We start from the raw sequence: 12,580 nt of genomic DNA, 5'->3' as shown, positions 1-12,580 counted from the left end.
TATCATATCTCTGCTATTAAGATGCCATTAGATAGTAGGCTAAGTTCAAATTTTGATATATTAATAATCTGAATCAGCCTCCAACACTAAATATTTTTAGTTTGAAGGCTAATTTTTCATTTTTAAAAAGCTATACAAGGGTGCAGTGGAAATTCCACTTAACTTGGTCTCAGAAAACTTAAAATTCCACCACTTGCTAGCTTAAGTATCCTTATGCAAGTTACAACCTCTCAGAGACCATTTTTATTGATAAAATGAAAGAAACAATGACCACCTTCCTTACCTGGCTCACAGTTTTGGGTTGGCCAAAAAGTTCACTCAGGTTTTTCCATAACATGAAAAACTCGAACGAACTTTTTGGCCGACCCAATATAAATCTCTGAAAATTCTAAACCACTAGAAAATATGGTATTAGTTAATTAAAATTTTTTCCTAAACTTCTGTCCATTTGTTTAATGCAGAAAAACTGATGAGAACTCCAAATGTGCCAAGTCTATGACCTCTCTTATTTTCTCTGACCTACACTGTTCACCTACCAGAAACTTAACAGCAGTAGTGATACCCACTACCCTTCAACTTTTTACAAAAACGCCATGTCAGTATTTTTGTTTAACCACTTATGAAAATAAACTACTAAATTCTCTTGCTTTTCTTCTAGTTGAACTACACCAAGAATTCAATGTGTCAGTTCCCTCAGAGACTCACTGTAACTTGGGAGATAAGAGACAATCTCTGATAACCATTTCCCAGGTGGCTACACTAGTGACGGAATGTCAGTTTCAAAGTTCACAGGTAATCAATGCTTCCCTGGGTCAAGTTTCTGGTTTGGCAGAAATCATAATCAGAGTTAATGGGTCTGAGTTTCTAAACTTTTTTTTACCTTCCCCCAAAATAAAGGACTGACTTTTAGCTTTATTTCTTTCAGGTTTATATTGCACTTTAACAATTTTGACCAAAAGGTTTCCTAACCTTTTTTTTTTAAATCACATTCTTATACATCATTCTTGACCTCTGATAGGAAACAGAGTGTAATGGAATTCTTCAGATTTCCAGAAAAGATGGAGGGCACTTCTGCTAAAATCAAAATCATATTCCAGAATCCCAGGAAAACTGCCATGCTTAACTTAAATTCTGTTAAAATGTCCTTTTACTTCCAATTTAAATGGTGATGACGAGTAACCTTGGCTTCAGAAATAGGTGAACTATTTAATCCTCCTCAAAGTAAAAAATAAACAAAACCATTAGCATTGAATTGACTTGCCAAGAGGAAGTACAGAGAGACTATTACATAGGTGGTCCACTTCAGTTAGATTCTTCCCTTTTACGAATGCAAATTATTAAACTTGGAAGCCAAATGAAAGCTGCTTCTATGTTTAAATCAGATCTTTGTAAATAAGGGTTATTTCTTCATTTTTCTCCCTCCAGTACCAGAAATATTTGACATTTCCTTATGAACATTTCCTTGTCAATCCTCAAAGTTCTACACTGCATAAACATCTTCCCAAGGCCAACAATGCCCTCAGAACCTACCTAAGTGCAGTCAAGGTGTTTTTTTAAGACATTACACAGCACAGTACCATAACAGGGCATTTTTGACCTATTCTAGACCCTACAGCTTGGGACTCAGAGAAAGTTATGGGAAATTTTTCAGAGCTGATTAAAAAAACTGGTATATCAGATCTAGAAAAAAAGCTAAGGGATTAGGATCGCTTGCCCTGGGGTAAAGAAGTCTAAGAAATAATCTAATAACATACATTTATTTCAAAGATGAGCTGATATTATGTTAAACTTCACAGGAAGATTCAGATTATGCATGAAATATGCTAATAATTACATTCTGGAAATTAGTTAACAAGGGCAGCTGTGTGCCATTCCCTCCTGCAGGTCTTTGGGATTAAATAAATCCTTATCTGCTTGAGATCATCTGAGTATAGTGCTGCCAGAAGGCACTGGGAAACATACTACGTGACCTCAAGGTCTCTGCTAGGCCTTTATTCTATCATTTTGCTGTTGGCCATTCCTTTGGTACATTTTTATGAAACTGAAAAAGTCTGAAAATTATTCATTAATCAATTTGTAATAAAAAAACAATTCTAACATTGTCTTGAATAAATTGAAAAAGGGCTGTAAAGCAAAGGTAAGGATTGGTGATGGTATTCTTACCTATCACCTGATATACATATACATAAACGCAAAGAATGAGCTTTCTAAAATGCATCAGGTAGTTGTAGGTTCTCCACTACTTCAATGTGAAGAGAAAACATGAAAATACTAATTCAGTGTTTTTAATTCAATCATCAAATGATTACACTTCACCAGTATAAATCAACTCTATGTGTGACATCAAAATACCAAAAAAAATACCAAAACCCCATAAAAATAGGCACATTAAAAAAAAAAAAAAGACTGTTAGATATGTCTCATCTTACAGATAAGATGTAAATTCACATTTTCACCCTGTGAGAAAACTCTGAAATACACTTCCAATCAAAATGCACATACACTAACACGGAGTGAACGTCACAGATAGTAGTATTGTCCTGAGAGAAAACAGGCTGGTGTCTCATATATCAGAGTAATGCCTTGAAATCCAAGTACATTTTAGATAACTTAATAAAAGTATTATCAGTATAACTACCTTGTGATGAGTAGTCACAGAAAATGATCAGAGAAACCTTTTTTTGTACCCAAAGGATGGGCCTGCACAAATCAATATGCATATGAAAACAAGATTTACCTCTATCGTAGGATCATATTCATCCACAAAGTGATTCTGAATTAGCTGTATCGTCAAGGCACTCTTGCCTACGCCACCAGCTCCAACTACCACAAGTTTATATTCAGTCATTTTCAGCAGGCCTTATGACAAAAATGGAAATGTGACTCAATTAGAACGTGTGCCACACGTGAGGTTAATATAACCCAAACACTCTATCAATACCTCTTAACACAAGTTCACCTTTATATGGAACATTATTTCAAAATACCTCACAAAATTCAATGACAAAACTCCGGATGACTACAGATGTCTATTGGTAATGAATTGTACTTCGTTGACAAACTCCTCCATCAGCATTTGAGAAAAACTCATTCGGAGTACATAGTTCTTTTACCTTGGATTCAGGTGGCTCTATCTCAAGAGCCTGTCTGCTCTTCGGCAGCAGGTAATGGCTCTCGAAGGAGCAGGCCATGACTTCACTCAGTACAAGTGTCAAGCACACTGCTCTATACCCTGAGGACACACCCACACAAAACTTGCTGACAGCTATCGCCACAGTATTCCTCATCGACTCGGGCCCCTAAGAGTTACAGTGGATACGCCGAGTGCCTCTGTTGGGGCCAACAGCTACAGAAAACTTTTAAAAAGCATCATCATAGTAGTTCTCCTGGACAGTTAGCAAGAATCAGATGGGGGTCGGGGGAGGACTGTCAAATAAAGCTGGACAGTATACTGGGAAAATAAAAACTGAGATGCCAAAGCAGATAAGGACGATACCTGGTAACATTTTAATCTGTACATTATCTGCTGGGGAAAATAACGGTGTAAAAACTAAGAGAACTTCGAGAATTTTTAACTAACTATTCAGTACAGATGATGTGATCATCAATCACAATCTATAATGCTGTATCAGTGCTGAAAAATAGCACTTTGCGCAAGAAAAATATAATTATATAATATTTAAAGACAAGCACACTTTTAATGAGAGAATTTTTAAAAGATGTATTTCTCAGTAATCCACATGACTTTTATTCTCTGCTTCTCATACATCATCTCCCAACAGTAGCAATAAATATCGAAAACTTGTAAGGTTAACGGCGCCAAGACAGAAAATATTTTTTTAGTCAGCTGTTTCAAACTTTTTGAAATGAAAATGAATTTATTTACTTTAATCTCCTTTCCCTCAATAACTACATGATATTACTACAAATAAGTAGTGAACTGCAGAAAGAATGGCAGTCAATGAACAATAATTTATTACAGAGTAAGTAGCTCAAAATTAATGAATGTACAGATATTGTATATAAACACTATATACATGCAGCATCCTATTTACCGAAGACCAAGAATTATCCCAATAGGCACCTCACCACCCTCCCCCCCCCAAATGTAATATGTTTTTCCAAGTGATAACATACTAACTACCTCTTCACGCTATTCCTGAACCTACTCACAGAGAGCAGACAGGCCAGACAACTGTCGTATCACAGCTCCTCCCTGGCCTGCTCTGCAGCACCTAGCCTCGACTAGGGCCACCACAAACATGTATCACATCCTGTTTGCTCCCCCTTTTCATTCCTAATATTGACCACAGCAAATGGGATAGGTGAGGATAATCTCACCAAAATGTATCCTCTAGTTCCCTGCCCAGCCTACCCCTCCAATAAAATTTGGATAGCCCAGAACAGTAGCTCTCAAAATGTGTTCCAGGAACCCATTAGGATTCCTAAGACTTTGGGAGAGGGCCCAAGAAGTCAAAAACTGGTTTCACAATAATGCTGTGATGTGATTTACCCTTTCCACTCTTATTCGCTCACAAGTGTACAGTAGAATTTTCCAGATGTGTGATAATAGATTGAATACAGAAGCAGATGTGAGGATCCAGCTGTCTACTAAACCATATAATTAGAGATTTGCAAAAGTGCAAAACAATGCCACTCTTCTCACAATTTTTGTGTTTGTTTTGGAAAAGTTACTTTTCATTAAAAATTCTACTTCTGTTACCAAGTAATGGGCTTATTATTTCTTTTTTCAATGAATTAATATTTTTTAATTCTCAATTTTAATTTCTATTGTGCTAAATATTGACACACTCCAAATTAGGATCTTCAATAACTTTTAAGAGTGTAAAGGGGTCCAGATCCTTATGACCAGTAAGTTTGCTAGTCTAAGAGAGACTGTGGACAAATACTGGATTAGAGCTTAGTTGTACATACATGTGTGAATTCTGAAAGACACACACCTTCTGGTCTACTTCTTTACAATGGTTATTTCTGAAAAAAATCTTTGACTTGGATTTCAAAAATCAAGTAACATTTAAACCCACTAGAGAGAACTGGGTTCCCAAAGATGATCAATAGGCCAGAAGGAGACCCCTCACCCAAAGCTACAAAAGCTAGCAAGCGGTGTAACTGGGAACAGAACAGTCTGTTCAGGAAAAGAATTTTCACTTTGTCATAAAACAAAATGAATTATCATTTCATCTACTATCTCTTAAAACCAAGAATGCCTGTGGATGGATACAGTCTAAAGTAAACAGTATTGTTATCAACCATATTTGTCATCTCTAGTCTATTACACGCCGGAGTCAGCATTTTGGACCTTAGTCACCTAAGAATGACATCACTCATAAGGTTGATTCTGAGATGATTATGAACAGACTTTTTTCCCTTTGTGATTTCTTTTCGAATGATTTTTTCCATTACAAATGTAACATGTATATTGTGTAAAAAATTAGAAAATACCTTTCTGTTCTTAACCCCTTATTTTGGTGGATATCAAGATTTAAGAAGGCTACTTGAGGACTTCAACTACAACATGCACATGCCTAAGAGTATTTCAGTCAGTTGGCTGGCAGATTCCTACAATTAACTCTTCTGGTAGGTCAGTTAAAAAAAAAAAATTGTGTGACAGCCGTTTAGGAGTACGGTAATAACTCCTGGGATGGGGGTCAAATATGTACGCATAAGGGTAATACAGAAGAGATAGTGGAAAGGACAACAACAGGCAAATTAAACTTCAAATACAATTCTAGCTATTGCTGTCTACACTCAACTAGCAAGGAAAAAGCCCTGCTTCTGCTTTGCGGGTTTGCTGCGTGTGTTTTAACTTGACAAAGCAAAACAGACCTTCTGGGATTAACTTTTTCTTTTTCACTAAGTACAGGCTTTATGTTGTAGGGTGTTGGCCACCTGTTCTTCCACCACCATCTCTACCTCCACCTCCTCCTTTGTGGCCACAGCAATGTCACAGCCCATACATGGGGGAGGGGAGCAGTCAGGAACTCGGCTGCAGATGCATTTTTTTCCAAACACAATAACCTCAAACAGTGGTCTCTAAGCACTTTCCTCTGCGCTTCCAAAACGCGACCTCCTCTCTTACTCATATATCCCCCTACACACTGAAAAAAGGACCACAAGCCGTCCAGTCTGCGCTCGAGGGAGAAGTTTATACCCTCGTCCTAGAGATGCGAGATGCAGCACAGAAGGCAGTAACCGAGGCAGCCGAGTGCTGGGAAGGGAGGAAGAGGTGCGGGAGCAAAGGGAGAGAGAGGGAGAGGGAAGGACGGCGAGGGGGAGGGGAGGCTGGAGCGCAGCGGGAGTAACCTCCACCGCACCCGACCGCCCCGAGGGGCGGCCCGCCCGGCCCGCGAGTTTCACCCCGGCCGCCTCCAGCCGCGGCTCTCGGGGAGGAGGAAGGAAGGGGTTCCCCGTCCAGGAAGCAGCACCAGCGGCGGCCGCCTCCAGCCTCACCCTCCTCAGCCCCGCACCGCCCATTCCTCATTCCCCGCGTCGCCGCGTCCCCGCGTCTACCCCGGCAGACCCCCCCCCACCCCGTCCGCCCGCCCGGGCCCCGCGCCCGCGCCCCCTCCCCGCCCCTCCGGGGACCCCCAATTCATTCACTCGTCGCCGGCCCCGCCCGGCGCCGGAGAGGAGGGTCGGGACCCCGGTAGGGGCCAGGAGGGGTGGTCCGCTCCGTACCTCTCTCCCGCACCTGGGAGCCGCCGAGCCTCTGGCCCCCGCCGCCGCCTTCAGTGCCTGCGCCGCGCTCTCTCCCCGTCCGAAATGGCGGGGGCCGGGAGTACTGGCCGAGCCGCCGCCGCCACCGCCGCCGCCGCCGCCGCCACCACCGCCGCAGCTGTGCCTCCGCCGCCGCGGCCGCCGCCTAGGGAAATCGAGCTCCGAGAGCACCGATGAGTTCGGGGCCGGGCGGCCGCAGAGGGCAGTGCTATCGATGCGCTCGGTGCTCGATTCCTCTCCAGACGAGAGTGCGGGGAGGGAGCGGCTGAGGGCGGTGTGGGAAGAGGGAAGAGCGAGCCTGCGAGCGCTGCCGGGGAGAGGGAGGGGGCCGGGCCTGGCCGTGGAGGGGGCGGAACAGGTCGGCGGAGGAGGGGCGGGGGCCGGGCCGACGGAGGAAGCAGTCGGCCGGGGCGGTGGAGGGCTGGGGGCGCACGGCCGGCGAAGGCGGGGCGGTTCTGGGCGGTGCCTCGGCGCGCGCGGGTGGGCGGGAGGGGGCAGCGGCGGACCCACGCGGGACCCGCCCCCAGGCTTCAGCTGCAGCGCCTAGCTCGCAGTCGCAGGTTCGGATCCGGGCCGCCGCGCTACGCTGCGCGCACCCAGGAGACGCCACAGGCACCCCACTGCGCCCCTCTCGGGTCCACACGGTGGAGCTGCGAAGATCCCGCCACCCCTGGGGTAGGCCTACACTTGGGCACATTCATTTACTATCATTTACTGCAAGTAAATAAACATGCAGTCACCCAAAGTGGGAGGCGACTTGGGTGATTTACGGAGAGACCTGGCCGCCAGTTCCCCGACCCGGGGCTTTCTGAGCACGCCTTGGAGAATACCATTCTCCACACTCTGGGGCTGGGAACCTAGCCCCAGGCCCAGACTAACGCGACAAAGCCTTTCATCACTAATTAAGGGGGAGGGGGTCTGTTGTTTTTCGTTGTTGTTTTTATGGATATTTCGAAGCCATCAAGGGTCACTCAAAACGGCGACCTCAAATGTACCTATTGCCCCTGGCAGCACAAGCAGGCGACAGACTATTTTTAAATAGAAGTGCCCTTAATAGTCTAGACCTGAGGAGAATCATTCAAACATTAATTAGAAGACAAATTAATCACTTAACGTTCAGGGAGTTAACACATTAAACAATGGAACCATTAAAACTGCTAGCATGCGCAGAGCCTGCGTTGATAAACTACCTAGAAAGGTTTGGGGGAGTTTTCTTCTAAAGATTGAGGCCTGGCAAACCAGCGCCTATACCTAATAGGACCACCCATCTGAGTCTCTACTTGCAGTTCTGTCCCTCTACTCCGCCTCATAGAACAGGAAGAATAACACAGTTATGTTAAATCCCAACTAGTAAGTCTGTTAACCTAGGCCTGACACCAACTGTCCCCTTTCCTTCCTACCCCTTATGTGGGATGTACTCTGCAAGGCTGGGTCCTGCCTCCCCCTCCTGGCCCTTGGTACCAGGTGGAAGAGGCAGAAGAGAGGAGGTGGAAAACAGGGAAGGGAAAAGAATATACCTGCTCTAGTTCAGGTAGATGCTAAACGTTTTGCACATATCATCTTATTTAATCATCACAACAGCCTCATGAAGTCCGATGCTTTTCTCTAGTTTACACAAGAGGAAACAAATTTAGAGAGGTTAGAAATGGGGCCCAAGTTCACACAGCTGAAAGGAAGTATCCTTCATGTCAGATCGCGTTTGCTCCTCTGCTTCGCACTCAGAGGGGCTCCCATCCTGCTGAATATAAAAGCATGCATCTTCTCCAGGTTCTCCATGGGCTTAAATTATTTGACACCCCTGCCTCCTTTCCTCTCTGAGCTCTTACCCAATAGTCCACCTTCCTCACTTCCAGACTTACATGCTGGTTCCTGGCTGTTCCTTGAAAATGCAGGCAGGCTTCTGCAGGGAATTTGCACGTGCTGCTTCTGTATCTGGAACACACTGTATATCCACAAAGCTTCCTTTGACACTTACTTATAAATCGTTGTTCAAATGTCTTCTAATGACTTTCCCAAAAGATCATCTGATATTGCATCTCTCCCTCCTCCGAAATTCTCTCTCTTCCTGGTTTTTTTTTTTTTTTTTGCGGTACGCGGGCCTCTCACTGTTGCGGCCCCTCCCATTGCAGAGCACAGGCTCCGGATGCACAGGCTCAGCGGCCATGGCTCAGGGGCCCCGCTGCTCCGTGGCATGTGGGATCTTCCCGGACCGGGGCACGAACATGTGTCCCCTGCAACGGCAGGCGGACTCTCAACCACTGCGCCACCAGGGAATCCCCCTCTCTTCCTATTTTTCTCCAGAGCACTTATCACCTTCTAATATACCATATAACTTACTTATTTTGTTTTCTTGTCTCTTTCCCATCAGAATATAAGCTCCATAAGGGCAGGGATTTTTGTCTGTTTTACTTACTGCTACAAACACAATAGGCACTCAGTAAATGTATGGAATGTTCAATGAGTGAAGTTATGTACCCTGCTTCGGAACTGTGTGAATCTAAATCCTTCCTTAGACACAATGCCTTAAATTCTCTGTAATCTCTCTGTTCACCTTCTTACAAAATCTGCCTGTAAACTCACCCACATCACTTTCTGATAAACCACACCCTAGGGAGTCTAGAAAAGTCTGCACATAATGGACACAGTTTTTGTTAAGTGAATGAATTTGCACTTATTTGTACGTTGCTTTGTAGTCACTCTTCAATGTAAATCACAGATTTATTTTGTCCAACTTCAAGTACATGATAAGCTCTTGTTTTCTCTGACAGCTGCTAATACAATGTTCTCCCTGTAGTTGGTGCTCCATAAATCTTAAAAGGACTGTAATATAGAAGAGGGGAAAGCTTTATATAGCACTTTTATGCTGAGTGTGAAAATTCTGGCATTAGCAGAAACCTAATCCATCCACGTGTCTCAGTTATCATCTGGGTTCAGGATTGCCAAAACAGACCTGTATCCCACTCTCTGTTCTGTGCACTCTACACCCCTGCCTCACCTCACACACTTTCTCTCTTCTTCCTTTTCTCACCTACAGTAATGGATACACATGCATGACAAGCCTTTCCACCATTTGGTCCTGAGCACTCTCTCAGAGCAAGCATCCTTCTCCCCCACACTCTTTCCTTGACCCAGGGCTTAGAGCAGTGGGTCTCAAAAGAAAGCACTTCATGAATCACCAGGCATAATTACAAAAATGCAAGTTCCTAGGCCCCTGATCCAGATATTCCATTCAGTTGGTCTAAGGTGAACCGGAAATCTTCATTTTTAACCAACCAGGTGATCCTAAGGTGGTGGTTGGCAGTCTGGACATTGAGAAACTCTGATCTAGTTACTCAAATTCCTCTCTCCTTGGCAGCTGCACCTTCTGCTAGCTTTGGGGATTTCTGTTCCTCAAGCCCAGTGGCTGCATTGAATAGCCTTTCTGGCTCTCCCTTTCTTTGCCCTCCTCAAGGACAAGTGCACAGGCCCGCACGGTGATCACAATGGGAAAAGAGAGAGGGAATAACAAAAAATATAAACTTGGGGCTTCCAGACTTGCTCTAAGATGTAACTGAAGTTTCTACCCTCTACTGTTATACTCTTCTGGGAAGGCAGCCACGTATACACACGCACACACACACATCCTTTTGATCTTGCTTAATGAAGATCATACTACCCTTTTCTTCACGGGATACCCTGTGATATAATCAAAGCCAAAACAACAGGAATACCCTTGTGTTAATTGGGCTCTTATGAGATATAAAATGCCAGGACATGTTCAGAACACTGCAAATGCTGAGGGTTTATTTAAAGGAAATTAGGAAACTTTAGAAAACCGTATCCTATCATCAGCCAGAACTCCTGTCCATTCCGGGAATCCACTGCAGTTCCTGTGATCCAACAACAGGCTCCGGTGCCTTGGTCAGCCCCTCATTAACAAGCATCCATTGCCTATACTCTAGTAATTTTGCCATTCTCCCGAGAATCAGCGCCCGCCTGCTTCTTTCTCGTACAGTCTCCGCTTCTACTGCTACCTCTGCTTCTAGTGACCACTCGCTGTGAGTTGCCTTTAAAACATCCCAAGAGAGAGGATCTGAATGCATGTCATTCATTATTCAATAGGGAGGGCCTTTATGGGACACAGTTTTCCTGATGGGCCCACCTGATTGGTGGCTGGCCTTCTTTATGTCTGCTTAGAGACTGTTGCCTTTGTTTGGGTGCCAATCCTGGATCCAGACAATGGCGGCCAGGCAGCAGGACACAGAGCAGGGAAAGTTAAACAGGAGGAACCACCTATGGATGCTCTCATGGACCCTCCATCAGTTTTCTCAGGTGGGAAATTTGTACCGCTGAAGAGGTGCTATTGAATTCACTTACCCAGCACATAGTCTCCTCTGGACACTTATTTCATTAGACTTTTGTGTTCCTCTTTGACATATCTTTTTTCTCCACTAGGTTGTTAATTTCTCAAAGTCCCTGCCCCATTTAACTCTACATCCTCTAGCACATAGTAGGGCCTCTATTTCTTGTAGTGAATGAAATTATAACAAAACTTCAGCCCTGTCTCTACACAGTTACTTCATCTTCTCTAGCTAATTTCCCATATCATTTCTAAATGAATATCCAGTCATCATCTCAAATGCCTGTCCAAACCCAAATTCCCCATCTTATTCCCCAAATGAATTCCCTCTCCCAATTTTTTCCATCTCACTTATCACTCTCATGATCCTTCAGAACATTTAGATTTGAAAACTTAATGTTTAACCCATTCTGCATGCAAGTTCCTTGCAGTGATACTTCCTAGTGTTTTCTCATATCTGCCTCTTCTACATTCCTTCCTTCACACCTGTGTTTCTAGAACGGCTTCCTTAGGACTCCCCTACCTCCTGACTTTCTTCTTTTCAGTTCAGGTGCTGTTGCCAAGTGAATCTTCCTTACACATGTCTTTCATCATCATCAAACATTTACTCTGCACCTACTGCATAGAGGCTGCACTCATACAGATTACATATTTTAGAAGTGCAAAGAGTTACTAGCTAAGTTCCTAATGAATACCTAAAGACTGATAATTACCTTAGAAAAGTAGAGAGGGAAATTATCACTGGTCCCAGCTAAGCCTTCACTAAGACTGAATCTTGCTGATACATCTTGAATAACTGCATCAAGTCCAAATCTTTGGCTCCCAGCTTTATATAGCACACGTGGTCCAGCACCATCCTGTCCTGCGATTTCATCCCCCACCTTTTCCCAAAGCAGATGCCTTCCACTCCTCAGGCAAATCTCCACTCTGTGCCACAAAGCTAGGATATTATGTCTTTGCTCCTTTTTTTCACCAGGTACCTTTTTGCCCTTCTCTTTGCTAAAATTCTCTCTCTTTCAAGATCTAGAACAAGTCCTTCCTCCTTTTTGAAAGCTTTCTTAATTATGCCATCTCTTTTTCTTCTCTCTCTCTGTCTCTATTATTTCATATGGGTTAATCGTCTCCCCAAGTAAATTCTAAAATCCCAGAGTCTGGGGACGTGTGTATGCATATGGCTGATTCACTTTGGTGTGCAACAGAAACTAACACAGTATTGTGAAGCAATTATACTCCAATAAAAATCTATTAAAAAAATAAATAAAAAATAAAATAAAATCCCAGAGGCAAGAACCATAACTTAGGTGTGTGACCCCACCCACTCGTACAAGCCTAGTTCGCAGCAATTACTCAATAACTACATGAATACATATAACGCTGTTATCAGCAAGGTAAACATGATGAAAGCAATGTTTGAGGAAGATTACAATGGCAGCTAAAGACAGAAAACATTAGAAGGAAAAGACCTCAGGTAAGGTGTTTTGTGGATGGTATAACTGTACCCAG

The 12,580-nt window shown here is 43.6% G+C and overlaps 1 protein-coding gene across 3 annotated transcripts in view; it reads right to left on the bottom strand.

The window, feature by feature from the left end:
* Positions 1-6,889, bottom strand: part of KRAS (KRAS proto-oncogene, GTPase) — a 38,691-nt gene extending 31,802 nt beyond the window's left edge. For 2 of the 3 annotated variants that reach the window (XM_032645067.1, XM_032645066.1), the window contains exons 1-2: positions 6,700-6,889; positions 2,738-2,859 (exon numbers count right to left, since the gene is read on the bottom strand). In XM_032645067.1, coding sequence (XP_032500958.1) covers positions 2,738-2,848 — 111 coding nt within the window. In that variant the 5' untranslated portion in view covers positions 2,849-2,859; positions 6,700-6,889. The remainder of the gene's footprint in view (positions 1-2,737; positions 2,860-6,699) is intronic. The other variant, XM_032645068.1, reaches the window with a different exon arrangement.
* Positions 6,890-12,580: the final 5,691 nt, after the last annotated feature.

The sequence above is a fragment of the Phocoena sinus genome, chromosome 10 (genome assembly GCF_008692025.1).
Source record: "Phocoena sinus isolate mPhoSin1 chromosome 10, mPhoSin1.pri, whole genome shotgun sequence".
In the NCBI taxonomy this organism is placed as follows: Eukaryota; Metazoa; Chordata; class Mammalia; order Artiodactyla; family Phocoenidae; genus Phocoena; species Phocoena sinus.
Note: the sequence above shows the minus strand (reverse complement) of the source record. Positions and strands in the feature narration are given on the sequence as shown.